At 36.4% G+C, this 26,012-nt stretch overlaps 2 protein-coding genes across 2 annotated transcripts in view; both read left to right on the top strand.

Moving 5' to 3' along the window:
- Positions 1-1,674: 1,674 nt before the first annotated feature.
- Positions 1,675-16,036, top strand: HSF5 (heat shock transcription factor 5). The gene is made up of 6 exons (XM_026671490.2): positions 1,675-2,525; positions 7,640-8,011; positions 10,551-10,648; positions 11,431-11,961; positions 13,150-13,327; positions 15,514-16,036. Exons 1-6 carry the CDS (start codon positions 1,826-1,828, stop codon positions 15,582-15,584), a joined length of 1,950 nt encoding a protein of 649 aa, XP_026527275.1. The 5' UTR covers positions 1,675-1,825; the 3' UTR covers positions 15,585-16,036.
- A 2,171-nt stretch (positions 16,037-18,207) lies between these two features.
- The window catches only part of RNF43 (ring finger protein 43), a 46,069-nt gene continuing 38,264 nt past the window's right edge, over positions 18,208-26,012 (top strand). The window contains exon 1 of the mRNA XM_026671681.2: positions 18,208-20,117. Coding sequence (XP_026527466.2) covers positions 19,881-20,117 — 237 coding nt within the window. The 5' untranslated portion in view covers positions 18,208-19,880. The remainder of the gene's footprint in view (positions 20,118-26,012) is intronic.

The following is a 26,012-nucleotide window of genomic DNA, read 5'->3' as shown; positions in this document are numbered from 1 at the left end:
ACTGCATTCTAACCACTGCAACCCTACAGCTTCTAAACTTTACTATATTGGGATAGAATTATTTGTTTAAAGTATCTGGCATGAACTATAAACCCAAATGTTAAATACATTAAATTCATGATTTGGAAAGGAAGTCTTGCAGATGATACAAAACTGGATTGAATGGCTAAAACTATTAAAAAAGAAAATTAAAAGTTATATTGAAAGGTGAGACATGGATTGTAAATAACAGAATTAAATTTAATCCAGAAAAATATAAAATTCTTCACTGAGGAAAAATACTGTATATCAGATGCATCAATGTACTGGGAGGATTCTTACTATTACTTATGCATAGGCATGTGTGGAAAGGATCTTGAAACTATAGCTGTGTCTTGAGAAGATATTGAAATTGTAGCTGATCATGAATCAAATGAGTTAGCTCTATGATATAGCTAATATAAATGTTAACTTTGCAGTGCATCAAGAATAGTAGTTTTTAGTTCACAATAACATATCAGTTCTACTATATTCTGCAGACTACCCAACTGGTCAGAGAAATTAGGGTTGATCAAATCTTGGTAGGGGATCTGGAGAAAAGCCAACCAAGGGAAGGAGTACAAGATCACCTAACATCCCAGAAAAAAAAAGAATATAGAAAAATAGTCTTACATAACAGCGAGGTACATTGCAATTGAATGTTAGAAAGGATGTTGAATAGGGTAACAATTACAGGTAATATTTGACTTATGACCACAACTGGGACCAGAATTTGTGTTGCTAAGCTAATTTCTGGTTGTTGAGTTGCGCCTGAATTTGACGTTTTTGCAGTTGTTAAGCAAATCACTACATTCTTAAGGGAATCATGTAGCCATTAAGCAAATCCAGTTTCCCTCACTGACATTGCTTTTTGAAAGCCAGCTGGGAAGGTCTCAAATGGTGATCACATGACCCAGGATGCTGCAACAGTTGTAAATACATGTCAGTTGTCAAGTGCCCAAACACATGACTGTGGAGATACTGCAACAGTTGTACAGTAAGTGCAAGAACCAGTTGTCACTTTTTTTCACAGCCACTGTAACTTCAGTCGCTAATACAAATGATTGGAAGTTGAGAACCACCTGTACCAAGAACTATGAGCTCCTGTGCTCTGGATGTCTGGCAGCCATCTGTTGAGATGCTTTAATGTGGATTCCTGCAGGGAACTTCAATGGCCCTTTCTCTACCATTCTAAGAATACTGAATGAGAATCAGCCTGATGATGATATAGAAGGTTCTGTCCTCTGCAAAAGTACTTTATTATTATTATATGTAATAATTATATATTGTTATCATTTACATCTTTCTTAAAAGTTATTCTTTTAATCAAGGACAAATGGGTGGATGTCAAAGCCAAGTGTGGGTAGCACTGGGCAGCAGAACCTTCTGCTGTCCAAGATCACTGGTCAGAGAAGACTTAAAAATATATATATGCAACTATCAGGCCTGGTTGTGTTGCGTGGACCTTTTGTTTCAGCAAGAGGAGCGGTGTGGTTTTAAATGTTTCCTCAGCCTTAAGCAAAAAAGCTGAAGGGCTGAAACCGGTCAGTCGCCAGCATAGCATCTTCGCCAAGACTTTTGGCGGGAGGAGGTGGCCAGAGCGCGTGCCGCCAAGCAACCCGGTCAGCCCCCGCTCTGCCTCGACGGCGGCGATGATTGACGGCGGCGTCCGTTGGAAAAAAGCCGATCGGCCTCACGCGGGCCTTCCACCGTCCGTTGGACTGAGGGAGGGAGGCAGGCAGAGAAGGCGAACGGGCGCGAGGCGGCCTCGAAAGTCTGGCGGCTCCCGGCAGACCGAGCCACCTCGATGGAGGACCCACTGTTATCGGCCGCGCCCATTAACCCCAATAACTTCCCCGCCAAGCTGTGGCGCCTGGTCAACAGCCCGCGCTTCCGCTCCATCCGCTGGGACGCCCGGGGCGAGGGACTCCTCATCGATCAGCCCTTGTTCGAAGCCGAGCTCCTGGGGGCGGGCAGCAGCGGAATGGCCGTCGCAGGGGGAGGCGGTCCTGGGGGGGATGGCGCCGGCCCCACCTCCGCCGGCGGCTCTTCAATGTCTCCGTCTTCGTCGTCCGCCTCCTCCTCGCCGGAGCTGTTCAAGACAACCAATTTCACTAGTTTCATCCGGCAGCTCAATCTGTACGGCTTCCGCAAAGTGGTGCTAGGTCCGCCGGGAGGAAGCGGGGGCTCTTCGTCTGGCGGCGGATCCACCGCAGGCGCCTCAGCCGCCGCCTCGGCTCCCGGTGGCCCCTTGCACCATTTTCACAGCCCGCACTTTCGCCGCGACCGGCCCGATCTATTGGTGCACCTCAAACGACTGACTAGCGCGAACAAGGCCAAGCTCGCCGCAGGCCTGGAAGTCACAAGTCGGCCACCCAACCGCTTCCAGCGCCTCCTCAGCACCTCCCTTCACGGTGGCGAGGCCCTCCTCAGCCAACAACATCAGCACCATCACAATCCCCCGCCGGTACATGCAGGGGCCGTAACTGCCAAGAACGACAAGCCCGGTGAGAGAGGAGGGCGTGATTGTCATCACCACGATTGTCATCACCTTCTCCCTTGTGCAATGAGAAAGTTACTAACAATAACAACAATATCGTAATGACAATAAAGGTTCAGTGTTGGGCACATGGTACTGAGGAACCAGCCTGCCAGAGTTCAGCCCCAGTTCAGTGAGAAAGCATGTTCAGAAGCTCTCCCATTTCATCCTGAGCATCTAAAAGTTTATAAGAAAAATAAGAGTTACTGCCTTTAGTTTGAAGAATAGTGAGCTTTCTCTGTGCCCTTATGGCTGTACAGGTAGTCCTCGACTTAAAACAGTTTGTTTAGTGATCTTTCAAAGTTATGACAACTTAGGATCGTTTTTCACACTTATGACCATTGGAGCATCCACATGGTCACATGATTTCCATTGGGTGGTTGACAGCTGGTTCATATTTATGACGGTTGCAGTGTCCAGGGGTCATGAGATCATCCTTTGAGACCTGACAAGCAAAGTCAGTGGGAAATTCAGTTACTTATTTACTTCACATATGTAGCAAGAAATGTCGTAAAATGGGCAAGACTCAATAAATTTCTCACTTAGCAACATAAATTCTAGGCTCAATTGTGGTTGTAAGTCAAGTATTTGTATATCATTTTTACCGCAGCTGGGCTGCTATTTGCTCAACTTAGCATTCTGGAAGCGCATTTTAAAGTACAAAACACATAGTCAAGATTCATCCAGTCAAATATGATTGGCTCTTCAGTATCTCATAGGAATACATTTATAACTCACTGGCTTTGTTCACAAAACACACTTAACCAGATCAATTAAAGTTCTAGTGGTTGTATTTGCACAATATATTAAGCTTGATTGCTATTCGTTTCCATTAGCTTTTATGTGGCCTAGTATGTTATTCAAAGCCACACTGTTTGACTAGTCAATTGTTCAATGTATTATATGAATCAGAAAATGAATTTTCTGTAACCAAGTTAAGTATTGTGTGAATAAAGCCATGTAATCACTAACAAGCAATATGAATCACACAAGGGCCCTGGTTCAAATCTTTGTTTATCCAATGTCAATGCAGAATCCATTCACTTCTATGTTGCAGTCTGGTGATTAGAGTCCTTTGCCATGCATATTCTATACAATTAGTCCTTGAATTACAACAGTTTGTTTAGGGACTATTTGAAGTTACAATGAAAATAATGACATGACCATTTTTCACGCTTACAACAGTTGCAGCTTACTCTGGTCACATGATATACATTCAGATGCTTGACAATTGACTTCTATTTATGATGGTTGCAGTGTCCCAGAGTCACTTTTTCCATTCTGACAAGCAAAGTCAATGGGGAAACTAGATTCATTAACAACCATGTTACTAATTTAACAACTGCAATGATTTGCTTAACTGTAGCAAGAAAAGTCATAAAATGGGATAAAATGCACTTAACAAATTTCTCATTTAGCAACATAAATTTTGGTCTCAATTGCCGTCATAAGTTGAGGACTACCTGTAGTCTTTAAGTAGTTAGAAGTCTATGGATAGAAGATTTTTAATTATAGAATCTGCACTCCTCCAATTTACTAGGTAAAGTTTTAAAGTAGATCTCATTGAAGTCAACAAAATTCTTTTGCAAGAACATAAACATTTCTTTAATGTTAAAGATATCCCCAGATAAATCCTTGCACTACGAAACAACACTCTATGACAAAATCTCACACAAGTTTCAATCACTATCTATTGCATCCTATTGAAGGACTGAAGGAAAATCCATTTTGAATCCACTCTGCTTGAAAATTTTTTAAAGCTAATTGTTAAGCCTAAAATACTGTTTTTTAACAATTATCTCCTACATTTGAGAGGCTGATAGATTTAATGAGGAAGAGGATTCACCTATTCATTTAGATAGTGCACCTATAATTATCCCTATTTGGAACCACTCTGCCAAATCTATATATAACCTGATCAGTTGTTGAGTTTACATCATGAAAAATCATAAAATAGGTTTGAGCTTAGCATGTTTTGTGAATCCAGTCAATTCATTTTATAAATAATAATTAAACATGATTTAATCGCAGGATTTCTTTTCCTCTAACAAAGCTGGGAATTTATTTATTTTTAAAAAATGGAAAAACTAAAAGTTTAGCTGGCTGATTTGGAATAAGAGATATGCTTTATGCATGTTCCATTTGCTCCATCTTTTGTTACAGTGTGCTTGCAGTGATTCCTTTTTTGCAGTTTTTCAGAATTTATTTTAAATAATTGGTGCTGTATGTATTTCCTACTACCACCATTCTGTTAGTTAATGCAGCTCTTTTTTCAAATCTCCAGTAATATATGAAGAAACAGGAGGATATCACTGATATATACCAAATTTACTAGTTGCTATGGCTATAAAAGATAAAGGTTTCCCCATTCAGTTGTGTCCAACTCTAGGGGGCAGTGCTTATCAGTTTCTTAGCTGAGGGAGCCAGCATTATCAGAAAACATTTTCCATGGCCATGTGGCCAGCATGGCTAAATGCTAATGCACATAGAATGCTGTTACCTTCCTCCTAAAGTGATATCTATTTATCTACTTGCATTTGCAAGCTTTCAAACTGCTTGATAGGCAGGAGCTGAAGCAAGTAAAGAGATCTATCCCACCATGTGGCACTCAGGTCTCAAACCTGGGCTGTCATTTACATACTCAGCATCTTTAATCACTGAGCCAATGTGCCCACTTTTGCTATGGATCACTCATAGGACCAGGATGAAAATAGATTAAATTATTTATCAAGATCAGTTGGAGATTACTAGTAGGTGAATAAAATCAAAACAAAAAGAACAGGAGAGAGCACTGGAGCAGGCATTCTATAATATTCTCTCTATTTTTAATAGGGTATATTATTTTTCATTTAGACCCAGCATCATAGAGGAGAAAAGGTAGAATTCTCACAAACAGCTGGAAAAAGTATTTCATAGATGGTCATCATAAGCAGTTTAGAAGAACTATACATTCTCATTTTTCATTGCATCCATTATTAGGAACACACAAATATACCCATGTAAGAAAAGCCCACATACATCACAAGAAGTAACAAATACATGTATACCAGATTTATTGTGTGAAATCAGAGGAATACAACAAACATACATATGAAAAATATGTACACATTTTTCTTTCCTACTTCAGTGACAGTTACCAGTACATGCATGGAAACAAAAGACCAATATGATACCACTTTCATACTTCATTTGTAGTTCTACTTGTCTTCTTGTTTGGTAAAAATTTTTGTTAGAATTTTTTTCCTCCTAACTGTTATTTATACCTTTTTGCATTTCCTCAATCAAGCTCAAGAAAGCTAAAAATATTTTTAAAACCCCTGGTGGTGCAGTGATTGGAATGCAGTATTGTAGGCTGCCCTCTGCCTGGAGTTCGTTCAGTTTGAACTTGAGGTTGACTCAGCCTTTCATCCTTCTGAGGTCGGTAAAATGAAGACCCAGATCGTTTGGGGCAATATGCTGACCCTGTAAACTGCTCAGACAGTACTTATGGAGTGGTATGTATGTCTGAGTGCTACTGCTATTGCTGTTGACAAAATACTTCTTATAATTGTAAAATAATAAAATAAGGGTTTGATAAAACAGAAAAAAAAACAAGTTATGTTTATACGTAATCCTTTAAATAATTTAACTGAACAGTACCTAGCAAGTTAAAGCAAAGAGAGAATAGTAATTCTTAGAATATTTGAACTATCCAATGTAAGTCTAAAACAATGATTATAACAAATCTCATTTGGGAGGAAAAAGATACTGCTACTGAAAAAGCTTTCTTTCCAGGTAAGACTAATACTGAGAGAACATTAGGACCGGGACTGTTGAAAATTTCCTCAAGCTGTTACACAGCAGAAAGTAGTCTTTCGGATATTCTGGTCCAAAATGTTTTAAAGGATGTAACTTGTTCTCTATATTTAGTCCAGAATAAATGAGAAGCCAATGCATTTTTTTTTAAATAAGAGAATCACATACTTCCAATAGGTGACAATTCCTTAATTGCCTAAGTCTATGCTAGGTCAACTGTACTTTCTCAGCACTTTTCAAAGATAGCTTCATATAGACTATATTGCTGTAACACACACGCAAGATATTCCTAAGGTATGTGTCATAGAGGTGTGATCATCAAGAGGAAGTGTAGATGCACTAACCCACAGTAATATGTCTATAGATTAGACTACTGCATTATTTATTTGTAAAATTTATATAGCCATCCATCATAGAACAGTCAGAGATAGCAACAAAAATAAATATTATTTAAAAACCTGATATGAATGTATCCCAAAAGGTACAATAGCTCAGAAATTGTAAAAATATATATTTTTTAATCTGTTGAGTCTGCACCTAAGATTTTTAGAATACACTTAATAGCACACAAAACTGGACTGATTTTTGGCCCATTTCTAATCTAGGCTGCTGGTTATTATCTCACATTTTTCACAACTTGAAAATGAAGAATACTTTAATAATTTACTTGTAGATGATTATTGAGGCCTTTGTCTACTTGCCATAACTCATTTTCAGAGTTATGGCAAGTAGCAAACAGAGAAAAAAATCTTCATTTTGCATAGTCTGATGGTCTACTATTTTCTTGGTCCAGATGAAAACTTTTTAGGTATATTTTTATTTTACTCCAGATTATTTCTTAGATGTTCAATTAGTAGTTTTTAATTGAATTGAATATTATTACTGTTAAATATTATTACAAAGGTCTCTATCATATTTGATTCTGAAATGGATAGTCCTAGTATCAAATTAAATATAGCAATCAAGGGGTGGTGACAAATCAGTACATTAGCCCAGAATATGTTATCACTCTAGACTCTTCCTAATCCTATGGCAACGTTTTAGGAATTCACTGCTATCCAAAGCAGGGCTAATACTCACTTAAGAAATCCTATCCATAATCATATACATATGTCAATTGATGGAAATTAACAGTTTTCCAATTCTAACTAGAAAGTTACTTCTTTGAGTACTGTTTGCTATATCATTTGATTAAAACTAATCTAGGCAAATATGCTTAGCAGTGATTAGTGGCTTCTGACATGTTTGATAATATATCAAATTTCTCATTTTCCTCTCCATCTTCAGCACCATTGACTTTAGAACAGGTTCATCGATCTTTTCGGCGAGACAGTTTATCTCCTTATTCCTACCTGTCACCATCATCTCACAACCAAAATGCTTTTCCACTGAAAGGTTCCGATCGGACTCCTTTTCCTCCCAGAACATGGCAGAACTCCCTTGGAATGCTCCCAGGTCAGGTGGAAACATCAGCTTTTTCAGACAAAGGCGTTCCATTTCCTGTGTTGCAGAGGTTCCCAACAGAAGTAACTTATACTCTGCAGCCCAGCTCTACATCTGTGCATATTCAACAAGGGCCTCAGACAATGGCCCCATCTTCCCAGAAATATACCAGTTATGCAGCTTCAGCACCATACTCCCAAGCTTACTATCCAACAGGTAACAAGTTCCAATATTAGTTTATTTCATCAAAAGTTTAAAAGTACAAAAAATTTACAAGTCTAACGTTTAACAGCAGCAACAATCTCCAGCAAGGTTCCCATCCAACCACAAAATTATTAAAATATCTGATATATAAAAATACAGATGCAAATTTTTATTAATGTATAGTATGTAGATTGTCTCATTGCTGGACTTGTGATAAGGTATCCCTGATAATATAGAAATACCATGGCAAATCTGCTTGTTGTTTAGACAAAAAGAGCCCTAGGGAATATTTGGGGCTTCTATGTCCTGCCACATATTGTATTACAGCTATTTTTTTGTGACCACTGGCTGTGCCACTTGCAGCGAATAGAAGGAAACAGTAATAGTCCAACAATATCTGAATTTATAGTTTTTCTTATCTCTGCAATAGTAATCATTTGTCTCAAAGCAATGCAATAATCCAGCCAAGAGCTATCATCTAAAATAATGATGGCAGCTCCCCACAATTCTTTTAGCTGGAAATGTAAGGGGAAAAAAACCTAGCCTGGAATTTATAGTTTAATTTGCACTTAATTTTATACTTTAGAATTGTATTTACTATGGAATCACACAGCTACTTCTTAAATACTTGATATTTGATGTGACCTACCCAAAAGATCTATACTCTATTATTTTCAATAATGTCAGAAAATTGCAGTGTTTTGATTTATGACTTAAGTCTAAAATCTATTTCATATGTATTCAGAGTCCACCATACACTTTGAACATGGACTAATGAAGTATTTACAATATGTCTATTTTTTTAAACTTCAGATATCCTGGAAACCTGCTGCACAGATCCATAAACTATGCAATGTTTCTAGTATATGTCATCATACAAAGGAATACATTTATTTAATGTTTACATTGCACCCATTGAAGTTTTAGCAGGGACTTATGGCTCTGTCATATTAGTTTTTGCTGTTCATATTAGTTAAAACAGCCCTGGGGTTTTGCCTTAACACAACAAGCAAACAAAATGTTCAGACAGACTGTTCTATTTTAAACATCAGTGCTGTCAAAGCTGTGCTCTTCTACTGAGGTCATAAGCAGATACTCGGTTAAAAATGACTTCTGAGTAGTTGGATTATAAGCCTGTGAGGGGGAAGTGTTTAATGTCAAAGACTAGAGAAGATTCATTCAACACAAATCATTTTTCTGAATGACTATCTGATCATTTATATTTGAAACTTATTTTAAAAGTTGTTCTTAACTGCTTCTATAAATTAGTTGTGTACAGTATCCAGTGAGTTTTAATATTATCACTAAATGCTAATCTTTCCTTTCCTTATGCAGTGTAGATAGTTCTTGACTTATGACCATAATTGAATCCAACATTTTTATTACTAAGCAAAATAATTAAGTGAGTTTTGCCACATTTTATGACCTTCCTTGCCACAGTTGTTAAGTGAATCACTGCAATTATTAAGTTAGTACTCAGTTGTTAAGTGAATCTGGCTTCCCCATTGACTTTGCTTGACAGAGGGTCATAAAAGGTAATCACATGATCCTAGGACACTGCAACTGTCATAAATATGAACCAGTTGCCAAGCATTTGAAGTTTGATCACATAACCATGGGAATGCTACAGTGGTAATAAGTGTGAAAAGCAGTTATAATCACTTTTTTCAATGCCGTTGTAATTTCAAATGGTCACTAAATGAATGGTTGTAAATTGGGGGCTACCTGTATTGCCTTCATAAATTCCACAATACTCCTTAGTAATGCTCTGCCTTTAAAAGTTTACTAAATAAATCATTGAGTGATAACTACCTGACTTTCTATATAAATTGGGCTTAGTAATTGTGAAAAAACTGCACATACTTTCATGGACTCAAAAATTGCTTTATGTGAAACACATTAACGACCCAGTGGTGGGAGAAATAGAATAATCTTTGTTATGCATTCTTCTGCATTTGCCTATTTGAAGACCCAACTATTTTGATCTAACCAATCCAGGCTTAAATTTTAGGTTTAGTGAGGTTTAAATTGTATCAGAGGCCTAGGCTTTAAGGCAGTGTAATCTAGGCATAATTCCTTACAAAACTGTGTTTGGTAATCCAACCCTGAACTAGCTATTCAGAAATTTTGGATTAATAAAGAATTTCCCTAAAGAGTCCTTTTTCATGTTTCTTATGCTTGGGCTGCTCTATATCAACACACTCTATGGGACTCAAGGCATGCTGTTGATTTGGGAGTGGGGATGTATTAGTATATTTTACACAGCAGAGAACTATTTTCGATTTTCCTATTATACTTAAAAGAACCCTTTCAAACAATGTGTTTAAAACATATAAATCATTTACTTAGGGGAAGGGATTAGTCCTCAGATCATGTTTGCTTTTTATATAGGTCTGTAGCCCATCTCTGCTGATCCTATACTATACCATAATTCACTGCTAGATTACAGTTGGGAGAACTATAATAGCATTAAATGCAATTCAGAAAACCCTTTTAATTAACTGGGAATATCACTTCTGCTTTTTAATTTTTCTTCTTCTTTTCTTTCTAGCTGTATTGCAATGTTGTTCTCCACCTACCCACATGGATCCCCTAAGTGGTTGTGGTAGTCCTACAGCCTCAATCTATACACACTGCAGCTATTTTCAGGTGAATGAATTAGCTAAGTTCCAGTGAGCTATCTAAAGCATGTCCAACTCAATATATTCTATGCTTTTCTGAATCCTGACATTGATGGCATGTCATAATATCGTGAAGTTTTGAAAATTCACTTTGTTTCTGTAGTAGTTAGGTGTATGGGCATTAAGATTAAAAAATAAATTTAAGAAACATCAAATCGATTCCCTCCTTGGTCACAAGTTTATTATATCTGTGCCTGAACATGTAAAATTTTTGTTCATGGTAAATTATTTCAATAATTAAAATTTCTTGTTTACAAAAAAACAAAAATAAGTAGATGTTAGTTTTTTCCTATATATTAGTTGTAGAATGATATATAATCTTTAAAAATTCTGTTGTATTTTCTTTTTAAGGAAAATAGTTCCTAAAACCATAAACATCTATATTTAAACGTTCTATATTGCTTGACTCTGAAGTAATATAAATTGTTCACACAATAGATTTTCTCCCAAGATTTCTGAAGAATAATGTCAGAAAGACCAATTCAAATTCAATCTCTGCAGCAATATTGTTATATTAAATTCAAATAATATTTAGTTGCTTATTTACATATAGCCTTTTCTTTTAACAATAAGTTACAAAGAGGATTCCAGAATTAAAATTTGTTAATGAAGACTTTGGAGTCTTTGTATTTTTTTAAAAAGTAACTATTATAGACAGCATATGCTAAAGACAGTTGTATTATTGGGTTATATAGTCTTGTTTTACTCAGCAGTGCTAAAATGCACAAATAAATGTCTGTGTCTCACTAGAATCCACCAATGCAATCTTCATATCCAGTTGAATTTTTGCCTTCTAATTGGTCCTGCAACACCTCTGATGAAAACAAGAAGACAGAAGTCAATCTAGAAGCCGTCTTCCAGATTGTTGATGAAATGCATTCATCCCCAAAGCTGGAAATGGTAAAAGTAGAACCAGTGGAGAACCAATGTCCAACTTCACAGTCAAATCGAAACCAGCAATTAATAGTTAATTCAGGGAATAGTGATACAGCTTCTTCAGGTCAAACCAGCCACTTAGAACCTCTAACACCTGTAGGCTCAGATATCACATCCTTTGTTGTAGAGTCTGAACAAGCTATAGCATGCTCCTTGCCACAGTCTCCAGAGTTTATCTACGCTATTCATACCACAGAACCTGTGGAAAATACCACAGCTCAAATAGTGCAACAGCCTACAGTCACACCACAAACATCAGCAAAGGTCAAGGAACAACTGAACCAGTCTTCCGCAGTGTCTCCCATGGTATTTGTTCAAGAGGAGCTTCCTTTCAGTCAGCCACAGGTAGGGAACAAAGTAACAACTATGATATATTCTGGACTGATAATCTCATCTCCACGTTCTTCAGTAATAAGCAAATATTTAAATTAGAATTAAAACAATATATTTCATGGCATCATCAAATCATTGATGCTCAAAATTATAAAATACAAATACTGCTTAATGTGCATAATTAACACAACTGGATATAATGTTCACTATTAAAGTTTTGTTAAAGCAAATTCACCTGTGTTCATATAACATACTTGACAGGTCAGTTAAAAAGTAGCAGCTGTGTTTACACAACTTTCTATGGCTAATATTTGGTTAATATTAACTTTGCTTAGCTTTTTTGTCACTCAGCATGTTGTGTGAACCCAGCTTCATTAGTTATTGTTGACTGAATTGTGTACACTCAGAAAATGGGCTAAATTAAAAAGCAGCTTAAGTTTATTGCACGATTGCAGTTATAATATTAAGATTATTGTGATCATAGGTCAAATTGTAATTAAGGAAGTCTGAATTCAAATCCTCAACCAACCACTAAAGTTTTACTTGACTGCCTTAGATCAATCACCCCTGGCTGGGTATACAAGTTTCATTAAACTATGTTTAATTTGGTTCATAAAGCATTCTAAACTATATTCAGTAACTCCTTACCAATTGTGAGGGTTCCGTTTCTGGAAAGCCCCTCCAATTAGGGTAAGTAAGGTTAGGATTAACTAAGTCATGCCTCAAGGCATTAAATAATGAAAATAATATCTGAAAATAATTATTTCTGAAATATTTTAACCAAATAATTGTTCCAAAAATAATTGTGTTTCTGAAATGTTTTAACCATTATTGCTGTCATGATGCCTATTTGGATGACACTGGTAATTAAGAGATGGGGATCATTTTAAGAGTAAAATTTAATTGTTCTTTGAAAGATAGCCTCCTTTTCCACAATAACCCATGCATTCTGTTGGTTGTTCTGAATGTGCCTTTGCACATGTAACCTTTTAAAAGAAATCTTTGATGATAGGCTTCCCACTTTTCTTAAGTCTTTGTTATGGCATCATGTGTGGGAAACAGCATAGACTATCCTGGGCCTCTGGAATAGTAATGAAATAAATATTATATTGTGGAGAAAGGGCTTCAAGGACGTGTGCCAGTTTCCAAAATTTTTGAAATAAATGTATTGCTTATATGTGTGTTTTACTTCTTTATAAGGAGGATCCTAATATAAAGTGTGAGACAAATACATCAGAGACTGTTGCATCCTCAGAACAAATTGGTTTCCTCGTTTCAGAGGTGGGTCCTCTCAACAAATGTGCCAAAGATTCAGTTTCATCCATCCAAACCAAATGCAGAGAAAGAAGGAGCAGTTCACAGAAGGGCAAATCCCCTGGTAAGAATGGTAGGCTTTTGGTGTCTTCTCATATAAATTTATTTATATTGAAATACTTAAGGCCATGCTTTTCCTCAATTTTTAGAGGATTTTTGTTTCTGCTAATTCCTCAGATACCAGTGTTAAGGACAGTTAACATGAATTACATTTACCTTTTGTACAAAGATTCAAATACAGGTAGTCTTCAACTTACAACCACAACTGAGCCCAAAATTTATGTTGCTAAATGAAACATATGTTAAGTGAGTTTTGCCTCATTTTAAAACCTTTCTTGCCACAAGTGTTAAGTGAACCACTGCAGTTCCTAATTTAGTAACATGGTTGTTAAATGAATCTAGTTTCCCCACTGACTTTGCTTGTCAAAAGGTCACAAAAAGGGGATCATATGACCCTGAGATGCTATGACTGTCAAAAATATGAACCAGTTGCCAAGCATTTGAATTTTGATCATTTGACTACAGGGATGCTGCAATGTTACAAGTGTGGAAAACGGGCGTGTCCCTTTTTTCAGCACTGTTGTAATTTTGGTCACTAAATGAACTGTTGCAAGTTGCAAACTATCTGTATTAGTATGGGACACGCTAATAATTCTGATTACTAATGCACTATTGATCATCCCTCATAATAAACATTGAATAGCCTTCATGCAGTTCTGTGCATGAAGAGATGTGCAGCAGAATTTATTCGTGTGTGTATGTGTTTCAACTGAAGGAGAACTTGAGCATTAGAATGGAGAAAAAATGAAATGTATAATCTGTTGACCTTTATTTGATTTCTTGACCTTACAATCAAAATATAGTCAAAGAGCAGAAAATGATTTAGAGTTTCATTTAGGCCTGCTCGGTGCAGGAATTGCAGGACAGAAAGAAACTTCACAGCCTTATATATCTCTAGCAAAACAAAAAAACAAAAACCAGTAACCAGTAAAATAGGTTGTTTAAATATTAAAATACTCATAACTAAATTTGAACTGTTATGCCAAAATCATTTTTTTCTGCAATGATATGTCTTGGTTGTAATTGCAGTGCTTATGGTTTATGGCTTGTGTGAAGTATTTTTGGAATGTTTTAAAATCAAGATCTTTGGTAGGAAACCCCACCCTTACCTTCCATGTCATAGGTTTTATTCCTGGTGATTTTCATTCACTTTTTTTCTAATCCCCATAGTATTTGCCTCTCTGAGAGCTTTCTGTTTTGCTGAGGAAATTTTGGTATTTGGACAATAGGCATCTACGTGGGAGTGTAATTGACAAAATATTGTTGTGACATCACTGTACAAACTCTGTACTTATGTACTTGCACACTGTTGTGATACAATATGAAAGAGTAGAGTTTATTTCATGATCTCACAATGTCTATCTAATCATTTTGGCATCATGATGATTAGGAATGGATCCTTGTGACTTTAATAATTTCTTCCTTGATTGCACTTTATTTGGTCCAGGAATTACATTTCTCTTTGGAGACATGAATTCTTTGGCTTTTGAAATCTTGTTTTAGGAGTGTAAAAATCATGGCAGCACCATCCTCGTTCTGATGATGCTAATCAGGTGTCTCTTCTTGAAATACATAGTATGCTGTGATTTCTTTGTTGTCTGTTTGGACTGCACTAACATACATGTGTATTAGATAAAAATATTAATTGTAACACTATTAAATCTGCAAGTTCAGTCTATTACGCTTCAGTTTTTATCTGTTGCCTTTCTGAGAAGGGTGTCTACTTGACATAAACAACTGTAATTTCAACTCCCTACCTTTATTTGGTGTTACAGATAACATATTAAAGCCAATGCAGATGTGATCTTGAACAGTAGATATATTCCCTTGTATCTTGATGTTATATCCTATATTCTTTAACTATAATTATTAACTATTCACTTATATACATAATAGAAAGAGACCACACAAATATACCGTTATCTGCAGCTGTGAATTTGTAAGTGGCTATCTGTGCATTACTTCCCCTACCAATTTGTATCTGTTCAATGTAGCAAGAAAGAAAATGTCTAATTTCACTGAATCGCTGTTCTGCCACAGCTGCCAAGGAACTCTACCTGGCAAATATGAGTTTGGAACCCCATTAGTTAAGACAGACAGGGGTACATTTTCTATCTCTTAAGAGGTATTTTAAATCTTAAGAGCCAAACTAAAGAATAAATATTGGATTGCCATTTCTGTTCTTCCTAGATCTACATTTGCTAGTGGATGTGGCTTGCAAGCAAGAACATTTTCCAAAGGAAGAAGAATTAAGGGAGTGAGAATTTGGTGGAAAGTATGTACAAATGCAGAGCGGTAGCCAGCTGGGGAAGAGCAGTGGCTTTCATTCCAGGAGTATTTTGAGGACTGTTATGACAAATAAAACTCTTCCATTGCTCATTTTTGTCACACTTGTAAATAATCCCACCAGTTTTTAATATGCCTCTTTAATAGGTTTAAATTATTTTTAATCTGTTTCATATAATTAATAAACTTATTTGTCCAGGTCTGTTAAAAGTGGAAAAGCTGTATTTCAAACAGCTGACACAAATGTCCCCATAGGATTGTTCAAATTTCATTTGAAGACTGTTTATCTCATTTTCTAGTTAATTACATAAGTGGTTTCTTTCTTTCTTCATTTTCCATCTCTAATAGCTGCTGGATATTTTTATGTTAATGGTAAGTTCTTGTGTTTTAATAATTTCCTCATTCTAGGGCCAATATAAAACAAATGTTAAGGCTTATGTTATTTTATTGCTTATCTTAAATGTCTTTGCAAGCTATTTAACTTGTTCAATATAATTGTATTTATTGACAATAGATTTTTAAAAGTAATGACTTTGTACTTGAATGTATATATGTTGTAATTAGAATACATGCAAATGATGTAGCATGATGAGAATGTGTTTTAAGACTATTCTGATTTCCCAGAACTCTGAAAAATGCATAAGGATATAATTTCCTAAAAACTCAGATCAAATAGATCTGTTATTCCAATTGACTTTCTACAATTCCTAGATTTCTTATATCCATTATCTCTCAATGAAAGGCAGGATGAACCAAAGTCAACTACACAAACTCAGCTATCGCCTCATATTGATTTGCAAGACAGTAGTATATTATTTCTTGCAAAGCTTCCATTGCTTTAATATACTGATTATTTTGAGATAATTCCAATCATTTTTCAGAGGCTCCATTTGTCCATCTATATACATTCAGTCTAACATTAAGATAAAAAAATTAAGTGAAAAATAAAATGCTACACAAGTAGAGAGAATACTTAGCAAGGTCTCTGAATTTTTTTAAAAAATGGTAAGAGGTGCTTGTATATCAGTCCTGACTTAAATTAAAAATAAGGCATTTCATTCAGGTCTGTTGCAGATCCAAATAAATGTTGCAAATGAAGCTCATTCTTTATCATACCTGATTGGACTACAGGAAATATTTGTATTGTAGCATAGTTTTATTAATAATTCAAAATTATTAATAAAGAACATTTAAATGGGCCTCTATTTTTAAGGCTCAGTCTGGAAATGGCGATATTTATATCTTTACATCTGTCTGTAAACTAACTGGAAAATGAGGCCAAGGAGCTGGATCTCCTACCATATTTATAGACTCATGTGTTTGACTCTTAAGTATTTATAGAAAAGAAAGAATATTCAAACTGGCTAAAGAGAAAATAATATTCAAACTATTTAAGAAATCTCTACAATATTGCTTGATGTTAATACTCAGCATAACTCTATCTGGAACAACCTTCTCAGTACTTTCACAGCTTTCAGCTAAAATGTATTCTATAAATAAACAATAAAAAGGCTTACTCCAAAGAAGTCCAGTGTTTGCTATAGTAATACATGAACAGGACTACCAGATTTTCTGGCAAAAATCCATAATACTAGACAGAAGAATGATAAGTTGAATTTTCTGTATCTATATGCTGTCATCTAGTGGTTATTAGGATTTTTGCTGCTTAGGTGTTAATAGTCCTATGGGAGAGTAAAGTATTTGATTTTCATTTGAATAAAATTAAGTACTAAATCACTCCACTCTCAAAAGTGTACTACACCCTCAAAAGTGTACAAAAGTGAAAGGACAATCCACATAGTCATTTCAACACTATATAGTAAGCAATTTAAAAGAAAAAATTCAGTAACAGTCTAGAAATTGGAGATCTTCATTATAATAAAAAGAACAAATCAAAACATCAAATATCCATATTTTCCTTCTTTTATTTGAAGAAAATTGACCTTTCTCCATATCTAAATAAAATTATTGCAAAACTGGTTTTCGCATGGAGTTCTGTACATTACTGAATACTTGACTTTCTAGTAACTTGAATGCTGTACCCAGTGGAATTATACCACATCCTAAATTACAGTTTCAAATGGGTAATCTTCCTTTGAAGTTTCCTGTCTGGCCTGTGGTATTACTCACCCAGCTGATGTCAGAAGACAGTAATAGTTGAATTCCAGATTTCTAAAAATCAGCATTACCTAAAATCTTCCTTGCAGTGGCTATTGGGGGAAAAAACAACACAACCAAGATTAAGACTTGAAGAAAAGCTATGGTAGCTGCAGACTTTAGCTTTTCCATTTATAAGTCAATCCTTCAGTGATGAAACTACTGTAGTTCTAATTTCAGTGTAATTGAACATGTCATACTAAAAATCTTGAAACACAGATTTGTCTTAACACATTTGATCAAATTATTTTCCATTTCTCTGTACATAATTCTTTGGAAAATGCAGCAAGTGCATCTTGCTCATATAGACTAGTTAGCCAATTCATGTCAAAAGGAAATAAATGTTAAGTGCAATGTACTACTGAATCAGGAGAGGGAGTCTAAGAACTCTGAAAATCACATTCAGGGGGTGGAGTTATTGCCTTTGGCTGCTCCACCCTCACTTTGTGTCAGCAGGTAGAAAGTGCTTGTAGTCCTAGAGGAGGGAAGCCAAGAGCACAAGCTACAAACTACTTTTGCCTTCCAGGAGCTAAGCCAGTTGTGATTTTCGGGAAAGAAGACTTTTTCAAGAGCTCTGCAGAACTTTTCAAGTTCACTTCATCCCATTGGGCCGTTTTGCCTTTGAGGAATGATTGCATTGTGTTTTTCATGCAGTCTTCTGATGGATATCTGCTGTTTCAAGCAACTGCCATCCTGCGTACTGTCTAGATATGCCTACTATGTTTGCTGAAAGAAGGGGAGACTACTCAAATTCAAAAGGAAATTTTCCTGGATTTTTAGCAAGATTTTTAGGTTGTTTTTGGAAAGTAGATTTCAGCCACGCCTGACTCACAAGCCTTCAGCCAGGAGTCAATTTTTTCTTTCTGATTCAGACTGTGGAATTTCACATTTACCTGTATAAAGAGTTTCTGTGAGTTTTCTATATTTCCCTTTCCTTACCTGAAATTTATAGGTAAGATTTAGAATACATTTTGATAATTGAAATATTTTGTCCAAGATTTTTCAAAAAGCTGCTGGTATTTTTTTTCTCACAGATTTTTAGAGGCACAACTATGTTACAGGTTTGCATACCAGTTTAAATTTATGTTTTCTTTCTCTGATCAAACAGTTTAACTGATAAATGTCTGCAGCTTTTCTATAGATATAATCACAAGCATGCTTTTTAATGTTTAGTTGTCTTAATTTGCATTTAACTTCTAAAAGGAAACACATTCTGAGATTTCTACAGCTATGAAATAAAACAGGTGTATCTGTAGTTGTTTTTCCTGTTTTTTTAGCTTCCAAGTTTTGGAAAACATCTGAGAAATGCCTTTTTTATTTCATAAATTTGGGGAGCCACGGACTATATTTTCTGTATTAAAAATGACAAACCGCTGGAAAATTCCAACTTAAACTTTAATTCAACAAAGTGAGTGAGGCGCAGGCATTGGAGGCATGCAATTATGAATAAAAGATCAAACAGATGACAATGAGTAAGAAAAACCAGGTTTGCATTCAAATGCCTAAATGCAAGTACATGCATGGTTACTCTGTGCTTTAATGTGTGGCATAAATAGAAGAAAAAGACAAAAGTAGTTGGCATTAACGGAGAAAAGAATATATGAAAAAAATTCAATTTTCAGGAGTCAACAAGAGCTGCTAAGGTCATCTGATATCAGGTTTGATCCTGTTTGCCATCCTAGGAACTAAACACCTGAAAGGATTTGAGCAGCTGATATTGTCTTCCATGGGGGACTGTCTAAAATCAGGTATAGCAGTCTTCCTAGAAGAAACCAAGAGCTCTTCATACCATATGCTATTCATACCCCATTGGTTTTGCTCACTATGTCTGAATTTATCTGGAGGAGGAGGAGGAGGAGGAAGACCTGATCTGGGGTTCTTATAATCTTGTGAAGCTCAAGGATTTTACAAACACGTGGCATGAAGAAACTTTGAGGAAAGCCTGGAAGAAGCTCCAGGTAACTATCCTTTGCTTCTTGTTTGCCCCATTGACTGCCGTTGCACAGAGGGCTATAATCCTCAACAATTTTACCAGTTGTTGGAACCTGCTGGTGGGGTGAGGACACATTCCTGAGCAGTATGTGTGGCCAGAGCACACTGCTGCAGCTGGGAGCATGAGTGTTGGCCCCCAGCTACAGCTGGCAGTCCTCTGGCCTTGGCTGCTAATGGCTATGCTGCAGATACGACTAGGCTATTCGGGACTGGCACTGGTGGCAGCAATGGAAGCCGAGCGGACTTTGGCCCAGAAGGCAGTAATTCGGGTAATTCCTTTCAAACTGGAACCCCTCACACTGGAAGGAGTCTTTGCTAGCATTGCAGAGATCACCCCTGCTGAAGGCAAACTGTTGCAGGTAAGCAAATCTTTATTCTGTTGCACTTGTTCAGTCCCATGGAAGATCTGCTGGTCCCATTGGTGTTTTATTTTGCTTTGTAACTGAAGCCACCAAGTAGAACTGCCCACATTATAGCTTCACAAAGCTTTCCTCATTGTATCCCTTTTTATAGCTACTCTTCAGCTAAGCAAATGTAAATGAATGGGCAGGTGCACATTGTTGTTCCCAGGGACATTGTAATTTTGTTCTGTATGAATGAAATACAAAGGCATGAACTATCAGAGACACTTTCATTGGACGCATGATTTTGGTTTTACTTCTATGATTTTATATAAAAAATTATGTTCCCTTGATTCTTTTTAGGCATAAGGAATATATTGAATTGGGTATTTGCACATGTTACTGATCTTATCATGCCTTTCAGAAAGTGCTTTAAGTGACAACCAAGCCTCTTCTTTCCCACAATGACTCAGGAATGTCAGTCTTGGATTCTCACTTTGATCAGAGAAAGGGATGCTTGGAGGAACTTTCCATAGTTTGAGCAAGAAGAACCAAATGGAAAAACTGAATGAACTTCTCTGTTGTAAAGTTCAGCCTATTGTGATGAAGTGCAGTTGCTGGCCTGACTTCATGTGCCATCTTGTCTTGCAACCTGTGACTCACCTTACAGGGTCCTCACATGACTTGAATTCATTGTTCACAAGCAGAATGGTGCAAAACTCAAGCAATGTCATATTATACAAAATGCAGATAATTAAGTAGGTGATGCCTTCAGTAGTAAGGTTCAGGGTGAAATTGAAATGGAAAGGATGTTGGAACAGTTGATTAGATTGAATCAATCAGTTTCAGGATACTTTGCAGGGGGATGGAGAGAGAAAAGAACTTGAAGGTGTTAGGGATTGATGAATGGCCAGAGTACATTGTATCAAGGCACTGCAACTGTTCTGGTTGGCTTCTCCTGTGAAGTTAATTCAAATCACAAGGCAAACAAACATTGCACACTACTTTTCTATTTTATTGTTTAGGAAAGACAACTGTCCACTGATAGATCACCCAGTTTGCAAGCAAACGATCCCCAATCACGTTTCTGATATATCCAGTTCAAATGATCTCAATTGGAACTGAAAAAAGATTTCCCACCTGAGAAAGCTCCAGTAGAAAAAAACGGGGATGTCCTCTGACTACATAAGGCAACTCTGTTTATATGAACATGCGTCCTTTTTGAAATAAGCCTAATTCAATGACAGAACTTTTTCCTAAGATGAGAAATTTATGAACTACAGGCTAACAAAGCCTATTAAATGTATGTGAGTAACAAGGAAGAAATAATCTCAGCCTTAGATCTTGTAATCTGCTACCACCGCATAAAACAGGCTCACATGCTATTTTTGAAAATATAATCATAGTGTGTGTCAGGAAAAGTAGTCTTTCATATTCGCAATGTATATTGTGGCCTCAAGCTGACAGTGATGTCTACAATATAAGTCCTGATTCTAAACCCTTTTCTAGGTAATTCTGAGCAAATCACCACCATTCTGTTCCCAAAGTGTATCAATTAGAAACACACTGTAACAGATCTTAACATAGGACTTCTCCAAAAAACCAAAAGTCAGAATAAGGTGTGTATTTTCTTGTGCATGCTGTTTCAAATTTGGCTTGAGCCAAAAAATTAATAGAGATGACATTTTCTGACTACCTCCATTGCTATACAATTCATGATTTCATATCACACTTTCCTGCCCAATCTCTTCCCAATAGTTCCATATCCTATTATTGTAAATAGTGTTTTTATCTTTTATCTCTATTACAAACCTGTGAGGAAAGTTAGCCTGAAACAATGAACAGTTTGAGGTCATTTAAAATTATAACACTTCATAGTAATAGCAGTACCCTCTGTGTGCACAGCAATTTACAAAGTGGAAGAGGACAATCCCTGCTTAACCAAGGCATACAGCATACCCAAACAGAGAAACAAAAGAAGTAGAGGAAGTGACATAATACGGAATTGATCAAAATGCATTTTTGTAGGTTTAATTACAGGGTTAGGTTACAGTAAGATACAAAAAGGAGAAAAATTTATTCTTTTTAACGTTTTACATCCACATTGGGAGTGCTTTTGTTTGTGATGTAATACTGTAATAGAAAGTAGAAGGAATTTATTATACCTATAGATCAGCATCCTGAACTCAGCCAGTTAAAACACTGTCAGTTTGCTACAGTCTGCTTCACCTAACTGTAAGGCAACCTGGATCTGTTTTCAGGGAACTAACGTGGACCATATTCAATGCTCTGATAAGTTTTTATGTATTTATGGCCTCAAACTGAGGTGATATCCTATGTATAGTTTACTGTGAATAATGATATTCTAAAAAATATCATGGCCATTGTTTAAAATGTCTTCAGAGCAGTTTACAAAAGAAGATAGATTATGTATCAATCCTAAAATTACTAAAAAAAAAACCTATTAATGTATTAGCTAATAAAAAGGGAAACTGCAATGCCTAAGGGAAAAAAAGAATTGAAAGGCAAAAAAGAAAGCTTCAAGTGGTTTTTTTTTTTTTTTTTTGAGAGAGAGAACTATTGTACAATTTTCAAAACTTTGCTTTATAGGCTGACGGTTGCATTATTCATTTGATCACAACTCAAGACCATTTTGGACTGCATTAGTGAAAGCAAGTATCTTGAACTCTATCTAGAGATGAAACAAATAGCCCAACCACCTAACCAGTTATTTTGTAGAGACAGATTTCTATTTCCAGATGTTTCAAAGCAAACAGCTACTGTTTTTCAGGTTAAATGAAGTTTCTGAGAGGACTTTTAGGAGCAGCTCCACTAAAACACTAGATTGCATCCTGGACCTAACATATTATGTTAAAATGATCCCAGAGGAGAGGGCAATTAATTTTGGTGGATGCAGCGGATGTTCTTTTTGTATTAGAAGAGGAAGAAGTTGTCATGCAGGCACTTCTTCTGAGGAACCAAACCTGGTACAATTTGAAAACTGACTTGCTGAAGGTGGATAGTTTACAACCGCCAGATTGAAGGATTTTATTGTATTGACCAGCTGTTTGTGTTAATAGTTTAGCTTGGTGCGAAGGCAAGTGTCAATGTGGCTAAAGAAAAAGAGAGACATCTGCCATTTCACTGGGCAACTGGCACCAATAGACTATCTCCCAAGTCAGATGTTCCTCATGGAAAAGGTAGATGAGTGGAAGATGGGAATGGAAAATGCTCAAGATATGGTGCATTTAGAAACAGAAAGGATCCCAGTAGGTGATCAGCCATTAGAAGTTGAAAACTCAATAGGAGAGTGAACTGACAGTTGAGTAAGGCTAAGGGAAAAAGAATAGGGGAAAATATCTCATAGTCTCTAGATCAGTAACACAATATCTTTGAAATAAATCCCCCACACACACACTTGCTAATCTGGAGACAAAAGAAATATCTGCAGAATGTAATGTAGCCATGAACCTGAGACTTGCTAAGAGTCAGTTATAGACATGAACTGTGGGGCTTATCCATCTTCATGCAATCAACATTCAGCCGGTCCCCCAAGAGAATCAGTAACTGACCATTAAAGGAATGATAAGTTCAAGTGTTGCTATCTGTAGAAAAGAGTACAGAACAGAAGAGGAATTGAGATAAATAAAAGGAACAGCTGAAAAGAAAGACGCATAAGGGATGGGATAGGGATTTAAACAGGCTAAATTTGAAGCCCAAATTCTCAATGTGAGTTTAAAACAATGTCATTTTAAGTCAGGTTGGTGGTAGTCCCGTGTTATAATAGGAGAGAAGAGGGAAATCTGTAAATAATTTTTTATTATACTGTATACTCATGCTGCGTCATAGAAGGTGGTATGTCTTGAGACTGGATAAAATTCCACTTCTTCCAATTTTGTATTTAAAAAAAAGATATAGCTTGCAATCCAAAGCTACATTTGGATACATACAAGCTTTTAGCTAGGAATACACCTGCAGAATTGGAAGTGTGTATCCTGATGCCAAGACAACCCAGGTGTGCAATATAAATTGGACACTCAAAAGGCTGGTTTTTAACAGGTATAATAATCCAAGAGAACTTCATCACTATAGCAACAATATAAAATGTTTTGCCATAGTTTTAACCCAATCCTTTTAACTTACATGAATACATGTTTTTCTACCTATCTCAGTTTATACTTTCATTGCCAAGCCTTTCTTTGAAACCCCCCTTCCCTTATCACTGTAGTTCATAGAATTTGCAATTTCTGTGCCATTCTTAGCTCTTCTCTCTCTCCTGTTCTTCCTGCAGATTTTTTTCCTGCCTGTTATACTTTTTTGTTGTTTCTACCAGCCCTGCTTTTCTCTCTTCATCTCTGATGTCAAAGCATACAGAATTGCTACTCACCCAACAGTTCATACTCTTCAGTAGACTATGCTGTGTTATACCATATAACTATCTAACCACAACAATTTGGACATTCTGGCAGTAATATTTCTAGGGAGAAGAAAAACACATCTTTCTATCCCCTTCCTGTGCAAGCCACAGATATTTCTATAAAGAGGAAGAATTAAATATATGGAAGAGGAGTATTACTATGTCCTTGAATGTGGCAATAGTTTTAAGATGCTTAATATCTAGTTTTCCACATGGTGCTAGCTTGTTTTAAGCTGATGAAAAATGTGAGTAAAAAACAAAGTTTGATCCAGAAATGTACATTGAACCAGTACAATCCTCATACAGTGCCATCTTAAGTTTCATATTTGAGAACTTTCTACATCTGCATGTTATAGAATATGCTGTGTGCTGAAATGTTTTGATATAACTATCAAACGCTACAAAGCCACAGAGGAGTGGTTGATGCTTTCCTTTAATGTGCAGAAAGATATATTGGTTCTGTAATAAATGGGCACCATTTGATAGAGTTATTAAGATGCCCCTGGTCAAAAAGATTGGGATTCCTACTGTGATAAGATCACCTATAATTGGCACAATTCTTCACACATGGATGGATTGGTTAATTATAGCCCCTTGTCTAATTTAGCTGCTTCTAGAAGATGGCTTCCCAAAATTATTATTAGGCTGCTAACATATTTCTTTGTGAAAAGGGGATGCTATGAATGGATGAGGACCACATCTGACTCTCATAACATTCTGAGAAACGTGGTGATTGAACAAGAGCCTCATCTGGATATATCTTAAATTCTTGGGAAACTGATACTCTTATTTCAAAAGGTATGAATGAACTTGAATGTTAACTGATGTTAAACAACATCAGGGAGAAACTACCTTACTTTGGCGAAGTAATTACAGGGGGCCTCAACATCACTTAAAGCAGGGGTCTCCAACCTTGGCAACTTTAAGCCTGGAGGACTTCAACTCCCAGAATTCCCCAGCCAGCTTTGCTGGCTGGGGAATTCTGGGAGTTGAAGTCCTCCAGGCTTAAAGTTGCCAAGGTTGGAGACCCCTGACTTAAAGTATCTTTTGGAGTCTCAGGTAGAAGCTACAGTGGATGCATTCAGACTCTCCAGTCTGGTTGTAAACCACAGTTCTTTGAACAATAAAGTAGATCCATTTCCTGAAGTCTAAATCTAAACTGCTAAGGGTCTGCAATTTTTATGCAAATTATTATTTTCATTTCAAACTGATTTTCTATTCATCCACCTGTCTTGCCCACAAATGGTTAGCCATAACATGTTTGTTTCAACAGGTGGTGTAAATATACTTAGGGTTGAGCACCCTTGTCTCATTCTCCCAATTCAGAGCTCTTTACTTTGGTGGTGATAATCCTTAATTAACCGATCAGTCCCTTATATTAGTTGCCATAAATTGAATTGATGATGAAGGTAAATCCTATTTCTCTAGTGAGGATTTACACTAGGGCCCTTTTTAATGATGAGACACCATGCTTTTCATATTTGCTATAACTAATA

This window comes from Notechis scutatus, chromosome 1 (genome assembly GCF_049901735.1).
Source record: "Notechis scutatus isolate UNSWTSFEM ecotype Mainland chromosome 1, rNotScu1.2, whole genome shotgun sequence".
Lineage (NCBI taxonomy): Eukaryota > Metazoa > Chordata > Lepidosauria > Squamata > Elapidae > Notechis > Notechis scutatus.
This window is presented reverse-complemented; position numbering and strand designations above follow the sequence as displayed.